The sequence below is a fragment of the Salvelinus fontinalis genome, chromosome 41 (assembly GCF_029448725.1).
Source record: "Salvelinus fontinalis isolate EN_2023a chromosome 41, ASM2944872v1, whole genome shotgun sequence".
In the NCBI taxonomy this organism is placed as follows: Eukaryota; Metazoa; Chordata; class Actinopteri; order Salmoniformes; family Salmonidae; genus Salvelinus; species Salvelinus fontinalis.
Window position 1 is genome coordinate 8425709 of NC_074705.1, and position 22347 is coordinate 8448055.

At 44.8% G+C, this 22347-nt stretch overlaps 1 protein-coding gene across 1 annotated transcript; it reads right to left on the reverse strand.

Moving 5' to 3' along the window:
• Positions 1 to 689: 689 nt before the first annotated feature.
• LOC129840429 (E3 ubiquitin-protein ligase TRIM63-like) lies at positions 690 to 2507 on the reverse strand. Its single transcript, XM_055908318.1, has one exon. It carries the CDS (start codon positions 2330 to 2332, stop codon positions 1271 to 1273), a length of 1062 nt encoding a protein of 353 aa, XP_055764293.1. The 5' UTR covers positions 2333 to 2507; the 3' UTR covers positions 690 to 1270.
• Between the last annotated feature and the right edge of the window lie 19840 nt (positions 2508 to 22347).

Below are 22347 nucleotides of genomic sequence, written 5' to 3' on the forward strand. Positions count from 1 at the left end.
ATGGAACGACCCGTAAGTCTATCCACAGGCTGGGGATTGTACTGTAGAGACATGTGTCGTTGGTATTGAATGGCGAATGGATTAAACATAGCCTATCATTTGAAGTCATCGTTTTATAGACGATCTGCAGAAGATGATCCACAGTGATAACGGATTACAGTACATTGCTTCGAAACCACAAACATCTCCTATTGACTCAGTGCATTGTCATCGCACTAGTATGCATAGCACGTACCACAGGATTCATATGACCAGCTTAACATCAGAAATAACCCCCGGTCAAAGTGGCCTCGACTCGCAGACCGTTTTTGTAAAGTGCTGCTGCTACCCCCTTTTTTTCCATTCATGTCCGATAATGGTATCAGGCTTGACCTCTGACCAGTAGGCATACCAGACAGAGTCAGACAGCAACTGGAATGATCAAGACAAGTGGAGAAGAGGCTAGGTCAGGGAGGGAAACATGAGACCCCCCCACTCCTCTACCCACCCTGCTACACTGATCTATTCCAGACCTTTAAGGCCCTTCACCACCTCTCCCATTCTAGCCCTGTAAAAATAGACCCTCTTTTTCACTAGCAAGAACACTAAGTAAGGCTATAGTCTAAATTCATGAGGCATGTAAATGTGTAGCGCTAAATAAAGCACTGCTCGTCAGTGAGGTGTGTGGGATATTGACAGGACGAGACAAGTATTTCCGCAACACTTTATTTCTTTAAAGTGTCAATTACATTAGAAATATTACAGTTGTGTTAAAAAAACAACACCAAGTGAATTAAGTGCATTTTGCAGCAATTCAAGTTTTCAATAGTTTGACAGACAATGATATATTATACACAACATGAATAATGCTTTGCTATATTTTTTTTGATTTTTTCAATCTAGTCTAGACTTGAGCAATGTACATTATGTGAAAAGCACTCAAGTGTAAACTTAGTTATTTCCATGAGATATCTATTTCAGGAGATATCAAAAAACAGTACCGTATAAACACGTAGAAATACAAAAGTATAAAAAAAGAAAAAGTCTGAACAAAAGGTTGCATTTTGTTAGTGACAAAAACTACTTTTCAGAATTGCACTTTCCACCTTAGCTCTAAATTGTGTATTCACCACAGTGAATATCCTCGTTCTAACTAGTTGATAAATAACTAGTTAGTCTTTCTAAAAAGCAGCTTGTTCATCAAACCAATCCTTATCCTCAACTCCTCAACTGCAATAATACAGTACTTCTAATACAGTCTTAGTTCGAGTTTTTACTATTCCTCCTCTTCTTACTCCTCTTCTTCTTCCTCCTCCTCTTCTTCTTCCTCTGTCACCACATCATCATCATCATCCCCCAGTCCAAAGCCCATTTGGTACAAGATCACCTCCACGTCTTCTGTGCACAGTGTAAGGTGCTCCATGTTCTCGAAACCAGGCTCGGGCCTCTCTAAGTTGGAGCCTTTAGCTGCCTCTTTGGCCTGCGCAATCAGCTCCTTCCCACTAATCAGGAACTCGGCTGCATTGCCCTTCTCCATGGTCTGGGCCGCCTTCTCCTTTAGGTTGATACTAGCCTGGAGCTGCTCCGTGTACCTCTCCACCAGGGACCTCAGCAACCCCAGCTTCCTCTCCTCCTCCTGGGTGATCTTTTCCAGGAGCTGGCCCTTACGTTCCTCCAGGATGGCATAGAGCAAGTCGAAGCTCTCCCCCAGACGTCTCTTCTGAAGCTGGCTGTTCTCCTCGATGCTCTTGCATGTGTCCTCCATCTGAGCCATCACGGCCTGGACACAGCTGTTACCCGCCGCAAGGAGATCTACGGCGTTCCGCAGCTCGGCCTTCTGGGTATCGTAGATGCTCTGCAGGGGTGACACCTCACAGTCCTTGTGCTGGCCGAACACTTTGCACATGGAGCAGGTGGGCGTCTGGCAGGTCACACAGTAAATATTGATGCGCTCGTCCTCGTGCTCCGTACACATGGGCTCCTTGGTGTCTTTGTCCTTCAGCGGTGGGTCTGCAATGTTACCTCCTACTTCTCTGCCGCCGCTCTCTGGCTGCTGCTTGTAGATATCAATGATGTTCTCCACCAGCAGGTTCCTCTGCAGGCCGTAGACGCCGTGGCGGTCCAGGACGACCTCGAAGCGGCAGGTGGGGCAGCGGAAGATGCCCCCGGAGTAGTGGTAAGGGTTGCGGGAGTCATAGAGGTCGCTGGCGCAGCCGCGGCACAGGTTGTGTTGGCAGGGCAGGATGACTACGGGCTTCTGGAACATCTCCAGGCAGATGGGGCAGCTCAGCTGGCTCTCCAGGCTCTCCCTGGGGCTGGGCTGGTGCGTCACCTGGCCGGTCTGGATATCCATGTCTGGATAGATGGGTTTCTCTGTTCTTACAAGGTATAAGTCCTTCAAGTTCTGAGTGGGTGGCCTAGGCGCTTCGTCTTAGGTGGTGTTGCTCTTTCTCTGTGTCTGTCTCGCCTTCTATTGCAGTCTGGTATAGTGACTGCTTTCTCCACTTGGTTTATTTTGATCTAGCCAGTCTCCGGCCACAGCTGACGATTTATACCGCTGGGCTGGCCGTGACACCCGAGCCTCCACGCGGTCTGAGGCACCGGTTCCACCCTTTGCTTGTTTGCAAGGCTCATTTCTGAGATAATTAACCCCTTCTGGCCCCGGCACATGCCATACTTAGCAACACCCCCCGTCCCGCCCTCCCCTCTCTCTCTTTCTGCGGGAGAGGCTAAATCAAATAGACAACTGGCCAACAGGGTCCCGCCAATAACAACATGTCTCGTCACCCACCACACCACAAGACACGACGATGGTCGTTCACATCTGTTTACATCTTTGATTGACCCCTTTTGGCCTCTGCAGAAATAGATCACATGTAATGCATATCCCTTCTCATAGCCAGACATTAGTAGGTATGTTATAAATGAATCTCTCGTGGACAGACTACGTAAACATAAATCAAGCATCTGACCAAATGATGGAAGATTTTAGTTTCTGGGTTAACGGAGATTAGCGATAACATAAACATGTCCACATTCTGGCGTTATACAGAGAAATTGTAAACATGCTGGTTTCCTTGAAGATGCTCTAGCAGACTGTAAATACAATCCATGGCTGACAGAAAGAAATGCAGATTTGACAGAGTAAACAACATAGAAATAGAATGAACACAAGTTGTAGAATCCACATAGTTTGTAATAGAGCCGGTAGAATGTGCCATATTGCTCTACTATATGTCTACAGAGAAGAGTGACTGAGCTGGTAGTACACACTATAGAAATCTAATGACATGTCCTATCCTCTGCCAGGTTCCCCTCCCCCCTCTTCCTTTACCCTGTACCCCTGCATAGCCTAAAAGACAGATTGTGTGTGTGTGTTGCACAACTCTGGGAAGTTTGGGGGTTGTAAACATGAAGTTATGTGCCCTCATTGACACTCCAGCAGGACATGGTCGACCCAGCACGGGCGACCACAGCAGCTTGTGCAACACTGTCCACATCACACACCACAACACAGAACATCCATGGTACTCATTGTGCCGCTCTGAAAACCAGCATCAACAAAATAACAGGTGTTGTACACAGGAGGCGTGTACTCATGCACATGGGCTTGGTTGCAGGGGTGGTATCCTAAATATTTACACCGTGGAGGGGTGTTGTCAGGTTGTGACACGTTGGAGGTGTAGGGGGACTTTAGCCACGTGGGTGTAATCATGTCAACATGCTGGATATGGCTTAGAGAAGGAGATGGGGCCTATCGTCTGTAGTTTAGGACAGACACACAGTATACTGACTGTCATCTCTACCTGCACTGGTTCACAGGTACTGTAGTTTAGGACAGACACACTGACTGTCATCTCTACCTGACTGTCATCTCTATATACTGACTGTCATCTCTACCTGCACTGGTTCACAGGTACTGTAGTTTAGGACACACACACAGTATACTGACTGTCATCTCTACCTGCACTGGTTCACAGGTACTGTAGTTTAGGACAGACACAGTATACTGACTGTCATCTCTACCTGCACTGGTTCACAGGTACTGTAGTTTAGGACAGACACACAGTATACTGACTGTCATCTCTACCTGCACTGGTTCACAGGTACTGTAGTTTAGGACAGACACACTGACTGTCATCTCTACCTGACTGTCATCTCTATATACTGACTGTCATCTCTACCTGCACTGGTTCACAGGTACTGTAGTTTAGGACACACACACAGTATACTGACTGTCATCTCTACCTGCACTGGTTCACAGGTACTGTAGTTTAGGACAGACACAGTATACTGACTGTCATCTCTACCTGCACTGGTTCACAGGTACTGTAGTTTAGGACAGACACACAGTATACTGACTGTCATCTCTACCTGCACTGGTTCACAGGTACTGTAGTTTAGGACAGACACACTGACTGTCATCTCTACCTGACTGTCATCTCTATATACTGACTGTCATCTCTACCTGCGCTGGTTCACAGGTACTGTAGTTTAGGACAGACACACAGTATACTGACTGTCATCTCTACCTGCACTGGTTCACAGGTACTGTAGTTTAGGACAGACACACAGTATACTGACTGTCATCTCTACCTGCGCTGGTTCACAGGTACTGTAGTTTAGGGCAGACACAGTATACTGACTGTCATCTCTACCTGCACTGGTTCACAGGTACTGTAGTTTAGTTCACCTGTAGCCCAGATAGCTCACCTGTGGATGCTGTGTCGGATATCACATCTTCATTATTATCTTGTGTGCAATGATATCATCACTGAATGGTGCTTTCTAGTACACAACATTTGATTTTGAATCATGAATAGAACATCCATCCTTTCATCTGTTCAGCCCAGAAAACACTCAGAAAATATACATTCACAGTTTGAATATATCAACAGCTATGTAACTGACCTCTCCAGCATCCCTAGAGTACCACAACAAACGCATGAGGTAGTGGTGATGCAAGACTTCTCTGAACCTGCCTGTCCCAGTCCTTCCAGTAATGTTGAGAGACAGAGTCATGTGCTGCCTGGTCCTGCAGTGGGTGGTGCTGTGGGACAGGTGGAAGGGAGTGGACAGGGTAGACAGTGCACTTCAGAGAGAGATATACATGTGTGGTTCCAGGAGACCAGTGGCGGGGTGAAGGGTCACACTCCTCAAAATGTCAGCAGGCTCATCCCAGGCCAAGGTCACTGGCACCAGTGAATGATGGAGGGAGGAGCTACGGGAGGACGGGCTCATTGTAATGGCTGGAATGGAATACATGGAACAGTATCAAACACATCAAAAGTATGGAAAGCACATGTTTGACTCCATTCTATTGATTCCATTCCAGCCAATACAATGAGTCCGTCCTCCTATAGCTCCTCCCACCAGCCTCCACTGACAAGCACTAATAATAAAACCCTAGTCTGGAATCCAAACGTATATGCATGAAACAGAGCAAACTCCAGGCTAGACCGAGAATGTGGTTATGTAATATGCATGTTGTTGTTGTTGTTTGTGTTTGTTGATTTTCTGTTTCTTGTTGATCACTTTATCACTGAATTAGATGTTTTTATCTCGGAACCCAGGACCAACTGTTGAATGCGGTGGCCAACTACTCGATTAGTTGACAGTTGCGTTAACGGTGTGTCATGAGAGACTTTTGTACACATTGCTAAAAACATTGTGTCAACTCTTCTATGACATCATCAGTGTGTGCCGGGTTACCAAGGTAAATAGTCAGTCATGAAACGAACCACTAGATGGCGAACCGTACCATTTATCTGATGAGACAAGTTGTATCATTGACCGCCTAACACATCTTCTAGCATGATGCGTGAGTGGGTTTGAGAAAGACTGACAACTTTTTTCCACACAGACACACCCTTAAATGTCAGTTGTTTGGAAACTAAATGAATTTGTTTCCCCCCTATGGCACAATAACATATCCAATGAGACTGAGTAAGCTGAGAGAATGTTTGTGTTCTTGTGACAATCAAAGATAAACAATCAAATGTATGTTTCCTCTGTGGTGCCACTCAGATACATATCAGCTGTCCCATCGCCGTGTCAGAGCCCTGCCAAAAATAATGATCCATTGTGCTGTTGTGTATGGAAACACAATGATGGGGACTGACGTGGGGAGGATAAGTGGCTGAAGGAGACCTAGGACCTACTGGCGGAGGATCTTAATTTGATCACACTTTTGTTTTGAGAATTTTCCTGTAAAGCAGGAAATGCAAACCTATAGTGTATTTTGATGTTTTAAAAAGCTTCTAAAGTTTGTGATTTCCACTTTAAAATGTCAGACTTGATTCGCCCTAATGAAAAATGTATGAGCCCCTACAAAGAATGTCCATTAATTGTAATTCACATAATAATTCACATTTCCTGTTGAGGCATGATTAATTTCCTGCTGTAGCAAACTGGATCAAATTAAGATCCTAGGCCACAGCCCGGGCACAGGACTGACAATATGGGCAGGAGCAGGAACTAGGCAGCAGGAAAGGTCAGCCTTAGCCCGCCATCTTGTATAAACACCATTTCCGTCTCTGAGACTGTGTTTAATTCCCTGGAAATCAAGGTCCACTTTGAGACATTGTGCCATTCTGAGGGTCCTACCCTGTTTTGTTCTGTTCAGCTCTGTTCTCAGTTGTTTTCCCACGGTCAATTAATATACATGTCAGAATGTTTCCATTTTGGTTTTATAATGGGGTATAGGGAGAGAGAAGAGGACAACATCAACGTTGCCCCTCATCAAGAGAAATAGAAGTGATTGAAACGTGGAAACCTGGGCCCGTATCCACAAAGCGTCTCAGAGTGCTGATCTAGGATCAGTCTTGTCTTTTAGATCATAATTAATAATATTATATGGACAGATCCTAGATCCCCACTCCTACCATGAGACACTTTGTGTATGCGGCCCTGACAGTAGACTGCCCTTTCACCAAACTCCTTCTACCAACTGTGTGTTTATTTTGATTTATTTCACCTTTATTTAACCAGCTAGTTCTCATTTACAACTGCGACCTGGCATGTGTGTGTGTGTGTGTGTGTGTGTGTGTGTGTGTGTGTGTGTGTGTGTGTGTGTGTGTGTGTGTGTGTGTGTGTGTGTGTGCGTGTGCGTGTGCGTGTGCGTGTGTGTGTGTGTTGCGTGGTAGAGGACAATGCAGGGATGTGATCTTACTGTGGCCATTCCCACAGACCATGGCCATGCATTCCCACAGACCATGGCCATGGATTCCCACAGACCATGGCCATGTATTCCCACAGACCATGGCCATGCATTCCCACAGACCATGGCCATGGAGAGAATAGGGCTAAAGTCTTATCTCTCTGTTCTCACACCAGTCAGGCTAAAGGTCAGCTTCCTTCTCTAGCCTGACCTTCTCTCTTGCCTTTGGACAATGTACATGTCATGTTATTTTAACATGGCTGTGTTGTTCATTTATCAAATTGGTATGACATTCATGATGGAGGGTGGATGGAGGGTGTATTTGGCAGTACTAAAATGTTACGTCATTATGAAGATCATTTAAAAATAATTTTTAGATGCTATCTTGATACCCAACAGACGTAGCAACAGAACGTTATTTGTTGTCCCGTTACTTCTTGCCAAACGGTTGTTTTATTTCCCAGAGAAGACACAACATACTGTAGAATCTTGTCACAGCAGTTACTCTTTCAGATGTCTTCAAACAGAAGGGTTTGTTTTCATGGAATATTACACTACAGCTCCCATTTCAGCCGGCTGAAAGTCAGTTGAATCAGAATCTCCCAAATAAATGTGTATATTCATCAGACAGTTAAAAGACAAATAGTTGACTCCCAACCCAACAGGGGTAAAGGAGGTTCCAATTAGTAGTGATCTCTCTACCAACCTTCATGGCTCAGTAATCCCTTCGGGAGGAATACAGTGGTTCTCGTCCCACAATCCTGATGAGTTTCATGTTTGCAGGGCTCACACTTGAATCATGAAAAGCTTCTGGACTATTGAAGATGACTTTCAGTTCTGTCTGCTTGAAAATGTCCTTTGGGCATTACGTAACGCTCATGACACAATGTTAGGTCACAAGTTCACAACCCTCCAAGGTCTTTGAGGGAGCACCTATCTAACCTTTTGAGCAACATCCTTTATTTACTAGACTAGCTGTCAATATAAACCGTTTTTTTTACCCAGTGGTGGCTTGTTTCCAGGTTAAACACTTCTAGAGTATTGAGGTTGGCTCTAAAAAATACTGAACATGAAGGAGTACTCCCAGTCCAGCCTGGTCTCATAAACTAGACGTAACATAGTAAACACTCAAAATTGTATGATATGTTACGTTTGATATGGTTACATAAGACAGAAGGTTACTTAAGAAGGCTAAAGGCTAAAACAAAAGTAGGGTGGTTGGTCAGGGTGAATAGGTAGGCATATTACGCGAACATCTAGCAACCCAGAGGTTGCGTGTTCAAATCTCATCTCGGTTGAGATTAGCTAAATTGATCTAATTAGCAACTTTGCAACAACTTACTACTTTTTAACTACTTCGAAACTACTTAGCATGTTAGCTAACCCTTCCCCTAACCCTAACCTTAACCCTTAACCCAAATCCTAACCCTAACCTTAACCCCTAACCATAACGCCTAGCTAATGTTAGCCACCTAGCCTTCTAATGTGACGTGGTGAGGTTGGACCCAGGTGCAAAGAGTCCAGATGAGTAATCAGTGTTTAAGGATAAACATAATATTTCACAGTACACTTGAACGGGAAAAAGAGCAAACACTAAGTCTCGGAAACTCACTCAGTAAACGACCGAGGACGGTAAACAATTCAAGCTTCTGCAAAGGACAACAGAAAACACAGGGAATTCATAATGAGTAAATTGGACACACCTGATTGGCGTTAATGTCTCTAGGAAGGTCTCTGCCACCCCCTGGTGACAGGTCGAACCATGAGACCTAATTAATGTTAGCCACAACACATTGGAATTCATAACATATCATAGTTTTTGAAAATTCGCAACATATCACATGAATTGTAAAAGTAGCAGATCATACAAAATGGATGATGGACAGTCACAAATAAATGGAGTGTCCTGGATTTACATTTACTATGATATGTCTACCCCTGAGTCCAGGTTGCCCAGTCCAGTTATTATTCCCATGCCCCTACTCTGCCTGCCTGCCTGCCTGCCTGCCTGCCTGCCAGCCTGCCTGGGCGGAAGGCGTGAGAATGTGGTAGCCTAGTAGTGGCATTGTTTACTGTGCCAGCCCCAGCGTGTGAGCCCTCACCCCTGCTTGCGAGGCCCTGGCCCACACTGTGCCCGCCTGGAGCCACTGGCGTGCCCTCATTCTCCGGGAATGGAGTTTCCATCCAGGGGCCTCCCTGGCGCCAGAGTGATGCCAGCCCAGATCTCTCAACTTTGACTGAGGACTCAACCATGGTTTTGCCAGAAACTGGGATTTGTATTGTGTTAATTTATTGTGTGTAAGTTTACAGCATCATTCACCCCCATGCCTGTCCTCTTTCCCCCTTCTTTCATTTTGATTTACAGACAAATATATATAGACCATAATGGCATGTCCATCGCACTCCAGAAACAGCTTTGATCCATTTAGAGATGAAAGGATGTTTGGCTTAAAAGATAGTGCTCACTGGTACTTCCTCCTCTCACATACTGCTGTGTCGCCTGACCCTAAACTGCTGTCTCTGTTTGAGTCTGTATACCTCAGACAGCTCTATGGAATAGCTTAAAGTATTTTAAGTCAGAGGGCCTCTTTTTTTTAAAGATCAGTTCAGATTGTGGGATCTCCTCCTATAGGCAGCCTCCTATAGGCAGCGATTAGCCAATGAACAGAGTTGTCTTTTATTTTACCAAAATTGAGAACAAAACACCATCTGAAAAGAAACTGCAGGATTTTCCTCTCCAACCTTTAAAAACAGAAGACTATTGTATTGTTGAAGATTGTCCATATTACATGTTTTGGAAAATAGGTAAAGAAACCGTCCGAGTCACACAGAACATGATGTGTGGAGGCAGTTTGACTATAAATTATTTTGTGCCTTAACATCCATCAGGCAGAGTCACAGTTTACAATTGGCTCATTCATCCCCCTCCTCTCCCCTGTAACTACTCCCCAGGTCGTTGCTGCAAATGAGAACATGTTCTCAGTCAACTTACCTGGTAAAATAACGGTAAAATAAATAAATAAATAAATAAACACAAGATCCACCGCTGGGCACACAAGAGATTAGACAATCATGCTGTATCCTTGACTAATGGAATTAATGCTCAAACATGTGGAACCGGTAAATCAAAGGGATATTTGCGTATGTCCGCCATGTTGCTTGTTCTCATGGGGCTCCTCTCTTTTCTCAGCGGTGACGGTGAAAGACGGGTGGGTTTTGGGTAATATACTTAAGCAGATAGTACACAGAGCAAAGAAGATCAGCATTGACTGACTGGATGACTGACTGACAGTGACTGGCTGGCTGACAGAAAATCTGGTTGCTAACCATTGAGGAAGTCACATTATTTATTTTGGTGGCCACAGTGTTTGGGTTTACGGAGTAAAAATGTCCTCAGTTGAGACTCTTCTCGGAGATTTATAATGATGGATTGGTACAACGTAGTATTTTACAACGTTTGAACGGATGTTGATGTAATCTAAAAGTGTCTGTTACTGGCAACATTTGGGGAGAGGAATTTCAACCCGAGAGCAAAATAGTTCCTTCTGCTTATTTATATATTGTATGTTTTTTATTTAACCAAATTAATGTTAATTTATATGTTCTAAACATATAGACAAAACCTAATTTAGTAAGATGATCTCTGTGTGTTTGGATAAGCTGGGCCAGTGTCTCTCCAACTGACCTAACCATATTTTCCCATGAACTTTCTAAAAGGCATTAGCAAATCTCCCTCAGAGGGACAGCTGTAGGATTTGATATATGTTGAAAAGCCGTGAAATGTCCCTGCCTGAATGCTAGTGTATAACCTCCATGCTGCTTACCCAGGTCACATCTCTCCCTGATCAGATCAGAAATATACACTGAGACCACGGCAGTTCTCTGATAGAATCTGGAGCATGGCCAATGTGTTGAAACTCAGGTCAAAACACAGGATACATATTACACGGTCTATGGTCAAAACAGGAACCTCGTGTTTAGATAATTTTTTGTTATTAGTTATTTCTCCACTTTAGGTGAAGTTAGTAGGCTATATTTATTTGATATATTTGACTATGTTATTTCTGTCCTCTAGCCTCCAGTAGGGAGACAGTGGCATTCTGGCTTATTGTTTTGGATCGATGCCTTGTTGTTGCCAAGGGTGACCTCATACTGGTAGTGAAATACACTGCTCAAAAAAATAAAGGGAACACTTAAACAACACAATGTAACTCCAAGTTAATCACACTTCTGTGAAATCAAACTGTCCACTTAGGAAGCAACACTGATTGACAATAAATTTCACATGCTGTTGTGCAAATGGAATAGACAAAAGGTGGAAATTATAGGCAATTAGCAAGACACCCCCCAAAACAGGAGTGATTCTGCAGGTGGTGACCACACACCACTTCTCAGTTCCTATGCTTCCTGGCTGATGTTTTGGTCACTTTTGAATGCTGGCCGTGCTCTCACTCTAGTGGTAGCATGAGACGGAGTCTACAACCCACACAAGTGGCTCAGGTAGTGCAGTTCATCCAGGATGGCACATCAATGCGAATTGTGGCAAAAAGGTTTGCTGTGTCTGTCAGCGTAGTGTCCAGAGCATGCAGGCGCTACCAGGAGACAAGCCAGTACATCAGGAGACGTGGAGGAGGCTATAGGAGGGCAACAACCCAGCAGCAGGACCGCTACCTCCGCCTTTGTGCAAGGAGGTGCACTGCCAGCGCCCTGCAAAATGACCTCCAGCAGGCCACAAATGTGCATGTGTCTGCTCAAACGGTCAGAAATAGACTCCATGAGGGTGGTATGAGGGCCCGACGTCCACAGGTGGGGGTTGTGCTTACAGCCCAACACCGTGCAGGACGTTTGGCATTTGCCAGAGAACACCAAGATTGGCAAATTCGCCACTGGCGCCCTGTGCTCTTCACAGATGAAAGCAGGTTCACACTGAGCACATGAGCACATGTGACAGACGTGACAGAGTCTGGAGACGCTGTGGAGAACGTTCTGCTGCCTGCAACATCCTCCAGCATGACCGGTTTGGCGATGGGTCAGTCATGGTGTGGGGTGGCATTTCTTTGTGGGGCCGCACAGCCCTCCATGTGCTCGCCAGAGGTAGCCTGACTGCCATTAGGTACCGAGATGAGATCCTCAGACTCCTTGTGAGACCATATGTTGACACATGCACATTTTTGGCCTGCTGGAGGTCATTTTGCAGGGCTCTGGCAGTGCACCTCCTTGCACTAAGGCGGAGGTAGCGGTCCTGCTGCTGGGTTGTTGCCCTCCTACGGCCTCCTCCACGTCTCCTGATGTACTGGCCTGTCTCCTGGTAGCGCCTGCATGCTCTGGACACTACGCTGACAGACACAGCAAACCTTTTTGCTACAGTTCGCATTGATGTGCCATCCTGGATGAACTGCACTACCTGAGCCACTTGTGTGGGTTGTAGATTCCGTCTCATGCTACCACTAGAGTGAGAGCACCGTCAGCATTCAAAAGTGACCAAAACATCAGCCAGGAAGCATAGGAACTGAGAAGTGGTGTGTGGTCACCACCTGCAGAATCACTCCTGTTTTGGGGGGTGTCTTGCTAATTGCCTATAATTTCCACCTTTTGTCTATTCCATTTGCACCACAGCATGTGCAATTTATTGTCAATCAGTGTTGCTTCCTAAGTGGACAGTTTGATTTCACAGAAGTGTGATTGACTTGGAGTTACATTGTGTTGTTTAAGTGTTCCCTTTATTTTTTTGAGCAGTGTATATTAGCCTAAGTATCTTCTTTTCATTTCTAAAACGTATCTCCGTCTCTCTGTAGTTAATTTGTGGAGATCAAAGACCGAGACTAGACGTCTGCACCCTTTCTCTCTCTCTCTCTCTCTCTCTCTCTCTCTCTCTCTCTCTCTCTCTCTCTCTCTCTCTCTCTCTCTCTCTCTCTCTCGTTCTCTCTCTCTCTCTCCTCGCTCTTTCTCTCTCTCTCTCTCTCTCTCTCTCTCTCACTCGTTCTCTCTCTCTCTCACTCTTTCTCTCTCTCCTCGCTCTTTCTCTCTCTCTTTCTCTCTCTCTCTCTTTCTCTCTCTCTCTCTTTCTCTCTCTCTTTTTCTCTCTCTCTCTCTTTCTCTCTCTCTCTCTCTCTCTCTCTCTCTCTCTCTCTCTCTCTCATCATCTTCATGTTTCCTTAACCTCTCCTTTGTCACTTACTTCTGTTGGTATTTTGGATGCTTGCTAAAACCTAAGGCATTCAGAGTATGCTTAATGAATCATTGTTTTCTTACTGCAATGCTTCATTGTTCTTTTGTGAATCAGTCACAATGCTGGTCAGAAGAACATATTCAGGGACACCTGCCTGAAAGTTGATCTGATGTGATTTTCGTTTCCCTTGTCTGCAGGTGAATATCAGAACACACTTGACCCACTTATCAGAAGCTGACTGGTAATGAGCCAAAAGAGTTCAGTGCTAATTGTCAGGGGTCTAAGCTGTCTTACTTTCTGAAGTAAATCCTAGTAAATCTTTGATGAATCATCTTAGGAATTCCCTTAATTGGAACGTTTTGCAGCTTCTACGGGTCACCGCAGGGTCAAAAAGCAGAGTAATTAGAAGAAGAAAAAAATGATTCTGAATGAAGAGAAAGAAAATGCTTCTTGAGTTGATAGCACATGAAAGATTGGCTTGTTTGTGTGGCATGTTTAAGCCTTTCCCAAAATGGTTGTGTATCTTATTTTATTCCAGGCTTGTTTTTGTTTACAGCACAAGGAAGTGTGTGGCATGTTTAAGTGTTCCCCAATATTGTTACGTATCTTATTTTAAGTTCTAGGAAATGTCTGTGAAATGTGTCAGAACCAGCGAAGCACTGCCCTAACCTGTCCTGTCTGGCTCCAAATGTGATTGAAAGGAAGACCATTTATTTTTACAACACTGATTGACTGTGGTGGGTTTATGTTTGGGTTGATTTTAGCCTCTGTGTGACAATAGGGTTCCAGTGGCTTCATTAAGGAGATCAAACACAGAAGGGTGACTGTGTGAAGGTCCTCTCCCTTTGTCTCCCTTCCTCTCCTTCCTCTCCCTTCCTCTCCTTCCTGGCCATTCCTCTTTCTTCCTCTCCCTTCCTCTCCCTTCCTCCCCCTTCCTCCCCCTTCCTCTCCCTTCCTCTCCCTTCCTCCCCCTTCCTCCCCCTTCCTCTCCTTTCCTCTCATTTCATCTCCCTTCCACTCCCTTCCTCTCCCTTCCTCCCCCTTCCTCCCCCTTCCTCTCCTTTCCTCTAATTTCATCTCCCTTCCTCTCCCTTCCTCTCCTTCCTCTCCCTTCCTTTCCTTTCCTCTCCCTTCCTCTCATTCCTCTCCCTTCCTCCCCCTTCCTCTCCTTTCCTCTCATTTCATCTCCCTTCCTCTCCCTTCCTCTCCTTCCTCTCCCTTCCTTTCCTTTCCTCTCCCTTCCTCTCCTTCCTTCCTCTCCCTTCCTTTCCTTTCCTCCTACTTCCTCTCCTTCCTCTCCCTTCCTTTCCTTCCTCTCCCTTCCTCTCATACCTCTCCCTTCCTCTCCCTTCCTTTCCTTCCTCTCCTTTCCTCTCATTTCATCTCCCTTCCTCTTCCTTCCTCTCCCTTCCTCCCCCTTCCTCCCCCTTCCTCTCCTTTCCTCTCATTTCATCTCCCTTCCTCTTTCTTCCTCTCCCTTCCTCTCCTTCCTCTCCCTTCCTTTCCTTTCCTCTCCCTTCCTCTCCTTTCCTCTCATTTCATCTCCCTTCCTCTCCCTTCCTCTCCTTCCTCTCCCTTCCTTTCCTTTCCTCTCCCTTCCTCTCCTTCCTCTCCCTTCCTTTCCTTTCCTCTCCCTTCCTCTCCTTCCTCTCCCTTCCTTTCCTTCCTCTCCCTTCCTCTCATACCTCTCCCTTCCTCTCCCTTCCTTTCCTTCCTCTCCTTTCCTCTCATTTCATCTCCCTTCCTCTTTCTTCCTCTCCCTTCCTCTCCCTTCCTCCCCCTTCCTCCCCCTTCCTCTCCTTTCCTCTCATTTCATCTCCCTTCCTCTTTCTTCCTCTCCCTTCCTCTCCTTCCTCTCCCTTCCTTTCCTTTCCTCTCCCTTCCTCTCATTCCTCTCCCTTCCTCTCCCTTCCTTTCCTTCCTCTCCTTCCTCTCCCTTCCACTCCCTTCCTTTCCTTCCTCTCCTTCCTCTCCTTACTCTCCCTTCCTCTACTTTGTGTCTTGCTGTTAAGAGATATTGTAAGCACAGACCAGGGTTTCCTCTACTTACTCTGTGTCTTGCTAATTGAAAAACACAGTGACATGAACTCAGAGGCTTGATGTTGTAAGCGAATTGCTGTTTACAACATGATCTGAGATGAGATGGTTGATAGCTTGATCTCCTTATTGTATTATGGAAAACGTCATTGTTTACCTGGAAGCCACACACACTAGCTGTATTATGACAAATCTGATATCTGAAGTAACTAAACACAATATGGCTTTAGTAAGGGTATGTACATGTGTTGTCCATGGAAAAAGAAATATGAGTCACTTCAAACAAGCCACATTCTGGTCTCCACCCTTCACTCCACATTAAAGTCTGTTTGCCTGTATTCTTGTAGTATAACTACCGACAGGACTGGGTGGATGGAACTGGTCTGATCTGATCTGAACTGTCCTCTAGAGGCATGTTGTATGAGGGTCTGCCAGTCCTGGGCTGCACACTGCAGAGAGCTGTGACTGTCCTCTAGAGGCATGTTGTATGAGGGTCTGCCAGTCCTGGGCTGCACACTGCAGAGAGCTGTGACTGGACTCTGATGCTGAGACCACCAAGGGCCAACAAGCCAGGGGAGCTGGTGTTTCTATTTAGTAGTTGGTCCAGAAACCAAACTGCCTCCTCTGGAAATTCCTTCCTGGAACTTGGATTTTTGATTTAGTGGAACTTTTGGATCCAGAGTATAGCAAATAAGATTAGCTGTGAGTGAATGAACTGACCACAGTGTATTTTCCCCATATTTATGTGCATTTTGTGTCTATTTCCCTTCCTTTTTAGAAAGTGGCAAGCGATTGGAGGTTCTATACTTGGCTGTTGAAATGTGTGTCTGTCAGGGAACCACTAATCAACTGGACTGTGTGTGACCAAACCATTACAGAAAACATGTAAATATCCTCTACTCATATTTGTTATATATAGTGTTTTTACAATCTAAAACCATGGACTTTCCTGTCTTTTTGTTCTACTGATATTGTCTGTAAGGTCTGTAAACATCTTTAAACAGTTGGTTTTATATGTTTGAACACTGTAACGGCCCATAAAGAAAGAGACGGAGGGAGTTGATTTGGGAAAGCTAATAGCTTTCAGCACTGGTGGAAACACAACACTGACCATGCCTGGCTTTGAGAGAAGAGTCCATACATGAGGCAATGAGAGAATATGTCTGGACAAATGAGGAAATGAAATATTGCTTTTGTAGCAACATAATGAACACATTTCATAATTTCTTCAGACAATCAGACACATTGCCAGCATTTGCACATGTATTTTGATCCTATTCAAGCCACCTCTCAGCTCTCAAAAGGGGATGTGACCAACAAATGTTATATCCGTAACAGTATATCTCCGTATATCCATTATATCTATAAGAACTATGTAATGATAACAGCTAACCAATACCCCACTGCATCCTCTATGGGCCAATCAACCTCCTCAATACACCCCCTTGTTCAAGCGTTTCCTCTGGCAGTAAATCCCTGACAGACAGACAGCTATAGGAAACACTCACTAACACTCACTGACCTGGTCATTGAAGTGTCTATGGTAGTGAATACCCCTGGTCGAACCTGGTCATTGAAGTGTCTATGGTAGTTAATACCCCTGGTCGAACCTGGTCATTGAAGTGTCTATGGTAGTTATTAATACCCCTGGTCGAACCTGGTCATTGAAGTGTCTATGGTAGTTATTAATACCCCTGGTCGAACCTGGCCATTGAAGTGTCTATGGTAGTTAATACCCCTGGTCGAACCTGGTCATTGAAGTGTCTATGGTAGTTAATACCCCTGGTCGAACCTGGCCATTGTAGTGTCTATGGTAGTTAATACCCCTGGTCTAACCTGGTCATTGAAGTGTCTATGGTAGTTATTAATACCCCTGGTCGAACCTGGCCATTGTAGTGTCTATGGTAGTTAATACCCCTGGTCTAACCTGGTCATTGAAGTGTCTATGGTAGTTATTAATACCCCTGGTCTAACCTGGTCATTGAAGTGTCTATGGTAGTTAATACCCCTGGTCTAACCTGGTCATTGAAGTGTCTATGGTAGTTATTAATACCCCTGGTCTAACCTGGTCATTGAAGTGTCTATGGTAGTTAATACCCTGGTCTAACCTGGTCATTGAAGTATCTATGGTAGTTATTAATACCCCTGGTCTAACCTGGTCATTGAAGTATCTATGGTAGTTATTAATACCCCTGGTCTAACCTGGTCATGGAAGTGTCTATGGTAGTTAATACCCCTGGTCGAACCTGGTCATTGAAGTGTCTATGGTAGTTGTTAATACCCCTGGTCGAACCTGGTCATTGAAATGTCTATGGTAGTTGTTAATACCCCTGGTCGAACCTGGTCATTGAAGTGTCTATGGTAGTTATTAATACCCCTGGTCTAACCTGGTCATTGAAGTGTCTATGGTAGTTATTAATACCCCTGGTCTAACCTGGTCATTGAAGTGTCTATGGTAGTTATTAATACCCCTGGCCTAACCTGGTCATTGAAGTGTCTATGGTAGTTATTAATACCCCTGGCCTAACCTGGTCATTGAAGTGTCTATGGTAGTTGTTAATACCCCTGGTCGAACCTGGTCATTGAAGTGTCTATGGTAGTTATTAATACCCCTAGCCTAACCTGGTCATTGACGTGTCTATGGTAGTTAATGCCCCTGGTCTAACCTGGTCATTGAAGTGTCTATGGTAGTTATTAATACCCCTGGTCTAACCTGGTCATTGAAGTGTCTATGGTAGTTATTAATACCCCTGGCCTAACCTGGTCATTGACGTGTCTATGGTAGTTGTTAATACCCCTGGTCTAACCTGGTCATTGACGTGTCTATGGTAGTTAATGCCCCTGGTCTAACCTGGTCATTGAAGTGTCTATGGTAGTTGTTAATACCCCTGGTCTAACCTGGTCATTGAAGTGTCTATGGTAGTTAATGCCCCTGGTCTAACCTGGTCATTGACGTGTCTATGGTAGTTAATGCCTCTGGTCTAACCTGGTCATTGAAGTGTCTATGGTAGTTAATGCATAGTGGCAGTAGTATAGAAACCAATAACCAATGGCTATCACACCACTAATGGTACTTAGACTGACAGCCTGGCTCCACTCTGTGTTTACAGACCCAGAGCCCTCTATTTAGACCCTATAGTAGCATGGTTGCTACAGTGATATGGGATTGATCAGTGGCAGGGGGCTGAAAAGAGACTGGTCTTTACAACTGGTAGTTTGGACTGGCCGTGTTCTACACCACCTGAGTGGTGTTAATGGTACTCAACTGAAAGTCCAGACAGTCTCAAATACCAGTTAGATTATATAGAATATCTGAACATTAGCTTCCTCTACAGGCTTGGAGCCCCACACATCCCCTTCAGCCAATCAGTCTGAACCAGTCTCTTGTAAAAGCCAGAGAAAGTTCATTGTGGCAAGTGTTAGGAGGTGTTGGGTTGAGTTTCCTCAGTGTGTTAGGAGGTGTCATCTCAGATGTTGAAGAGGTGTCGGATTGAGTTTCCTCAGTGTGTTAGGAGGTGTCATCTCAGATGTTGAAGAGGTGTCATATTGAGTTTCCTCAGTGTGTTAGTGCGGGTTCACATTAGTGGTTTGGTCAGGCCACCGCCATTACAGGCATTAGATGTTTTCCTTTCTAATCAGGACCCCTATCGGGTTTCTCTATGATGAGGCAAGGCGCCACACACGCGCACACACACACACACACACACACACACACACACACACACACACACACACACACACACACACACACACACCACACACCACACACCACACACCACACACACACACACACACACACACACACACACACACACACACACACACACACACACACACACACACACACACACACACTCACTCTTCATCCATCCCCTTCTCCAACGACCGCCGACTGGCTGGCTGTGTGTGGGTGTGTGTGATGATGAATGATAATGTGTACGGCCCGAGGTCCTTTTCTCCATTCCTTTCTCCTCCAACAGGGTTTCTTGTAGGTGTCCTATTGAGCCGTGGTTTGAGGGTGGCTGGGTGGTTGAGTCTAGAGACAGTGATGGATGGGGCCATGCGAGACCCTGTTAGCGTACTGTTATTAATTACAGGCTAAGAGAACAGATGAGTGGGAGAAAGACCACCGAGCCAGGGAGAGACAAGTAGAGTTAATGACGACGGCCTCCCTTGACCGGGCTGAGATGGGCCACTTCATTCTCTGACTGGTGGCTGGATTTAATGGGTTTAGTGTTGAGGTTTACAGTTTGGGGGTAAAGGTTGCTCCTAGAGAGGAAGCTGGTAAATGGAAAATGTGATGCTTTGTGCTGCTGAGGCGTTTTGATGGATTTCAGATATGTATAATGATGAACGGCTCTTCTCCATAGAGCGTCCCCAACCAGGAAGACATGAGGGAACAGAATCCTGAGACAAATGAAACGGCAAGGGGCTAATAACTTCCACCTGCGCTTTCCACCCGAGGTCTGTCATGAGGCTTGAGAAATAAAACTTGGGATCAACTAATCCTAACCCGAGCTTCATATCCATATCCTGGTTCAACCCTAACCTTAGCCTCCATCCTAATCCTGACCATAGCTTCATATCCATATCCTGGTTCAACCCTAACCTTAGCCTCAACCCTAATCCTAACCTTAACTTCATATCCATAACCTGGTTCAACCCTAACCTTAGCCTCATCCTAATCCTAACCCTAGCTTCATATCCATATCCTGGTTAAACCCTAACCTTAGCCTCAATCCTAATCCTAACCCGAGCTTCATATCCATATCCTGGTTCAACCCTAACCTTAGCCTCAAACCTAATCCTAACCTTCACTTCATATCCATGTCCTGTTTCAACCCTAACCTTAGCCTCAACCTAATCCTAACCCTAGCTTCATATCCATATCTTGGTTCAACCCTAACCTTAGCCTCAAACCTAATCCTAACCTTCACTTCATATCCATGTCCTGTTTCAACCCTAACCTTAGCCTCAACCTAATCCTAACCCTAGCTTCATATCCATATCCTGGTTCAACCCTAACCTTAGCCTCAACCCTAATCCTAACCTTAGCTTCATATCCATATCCTGGTTCAACCCTAACCTTAGCATCAACCCTAACCCTAGCTTCATATCCATATCCTGGTTCAATCCTAACCTTAGCCTCAACCCTAACCCTAGCCCTAGCTTCATATCCATATCCTGGTTCAACCCTAACCTTAGCCTCAACCCTAACCCTAGCTTCATATCCATATCCTGGTTCAACCCTAACCTAGCCTCCATCCTAATCCTAACCCTAGCTTCATATCCATATCCTGGTTCAACCCTAACCTTAGCCTCAACCCTAACCCTAGCTTCATATCCATATCCTGGTTCAATCCTAACCTTAGCCTCAACCCTAACCCTAGCCCTAGCTTCATATCCATATCCTGGTTCAACCCTAACCTTAGCCTCAACCCTAACCCTAACCTTAGCTTCATATCCATATCCTGGTTCAACCCTAACCTTAGCCTCAACCCTAATCCTAACCCTATCTCTAACTGGTCATTTTATTCATTGTGATAAACAACATTTACATTCCTGTGCTTCATTGCTTCTGGCTTTCTTTGCCCATAACTAAAAGTTGAGCTCCTCTTAGCGATACGAATTGAATCTAGCCCTAACTGTAGGTCGTGTCTGTGATGAGATGGTTGAATGAATGATACGTCACCAGACAATGACCTAAAATAGCTCCCCAGTCTTTTTGTTACCGTGATCTTTCAGTGAACCTAAACTATCACCACAGGGGAACAACAAATACAAGGACTGAGAATAAGATCATCGAAAATCACCTTGGGTTGCCATGGTGATACTGTACTTTTTAAAATGGTGGATTAACTATCCCAAGACTACACTCCATATTACCACTCCCATACATCAAAATCCTTTGTCTGAATCCACCATTAAGACATGTGGTTGAGTGGATACCATGTATATTTCAGTGTTGGGGTCATGATAATGATGGTGTTATTAATGTGAGGTATGCAATTGAATAGAAAATACCTGCATGCATACAAACACAATGGGAAAGGAAATGATGCAAAATGCCAACAAAAAAAGTATCCAGTTACACAGTATAATCAGATAAATAGTTTAGATTCTGTTCAATTCACCTCCTACATTTTGTTTTGCTAAGTATACCGTTTGGCAACAGAATATCGTACCCAGAGAAGCATTAGAATTAAAGCAACATATTAGTCTGTGGCGAGTGTTTGCACCACTGTCTGTTGTTTCCACTATTCTAGCTTTTTCAGTGTAATATAAGACTTTGGCCCCTCAACAACATGGTAGCCTATAGTGTTCATGTCATGGTTCAGGAAGAGTTTTACAATGTTTAGTATAAATCAAATCAAATTTTATTTGTCACATGCGCCGAATACAACAGGTGTAGACCTAACAGTGAAATGCTTACTTACAAGCCCTTAACCAACAATGCAGTTTTAAGAAAATAGAGTTAAGAAAATATTAACCAACACTGCCAAGTCTCAGACCTCCTCCCTATAGGCTGCCTCATCGTTGTCAGTGATCAGGCCGACTACCGTTGTGTCGTCAGCAAACTTAATGATGGTGTTTGGAGTGGTGCTTGGCCACACAGTCGTGGGTGAACAAGGAGTACAGGACGGGACTAAGCATGCACCCCTGAGCGGCCCAGTGTTGAGGATCAGCGTGGCAGATGTGTTGTTACCTTAGTCTTATTCCTGTATTGACGCTTTGCCTGTTTGATGGTTTGTCTGAGGGCATAGTGGGACTACTTATAAGTGTCCGGATTCGTGTCCCGCTCCTTGAAATTGGCAGCTCTAGCCTTCACACAAATTCCCAATCTGGCCTTCAAAAACATCATGGTCACCTAATAATCCCCAGTTTACAATTGGCTCATTCATCCCCCTCCTCTCCCCTGTAACTATTCCCCAGGTCGTTGCTGCAAACTTACCTGGTAAAATAACGGTAAAATAAAAATATATGTATATATTTTTTTTTTTTA

Coding starts and splice junctions, on each gene's coding strand:
- LOC129840429 (XM_055908318.1), bottom strand. CDS start 2,332: ATGGATATCCAGACCGGCCAGGTGACGCACCAGCCCAGCCCCAGGGAG.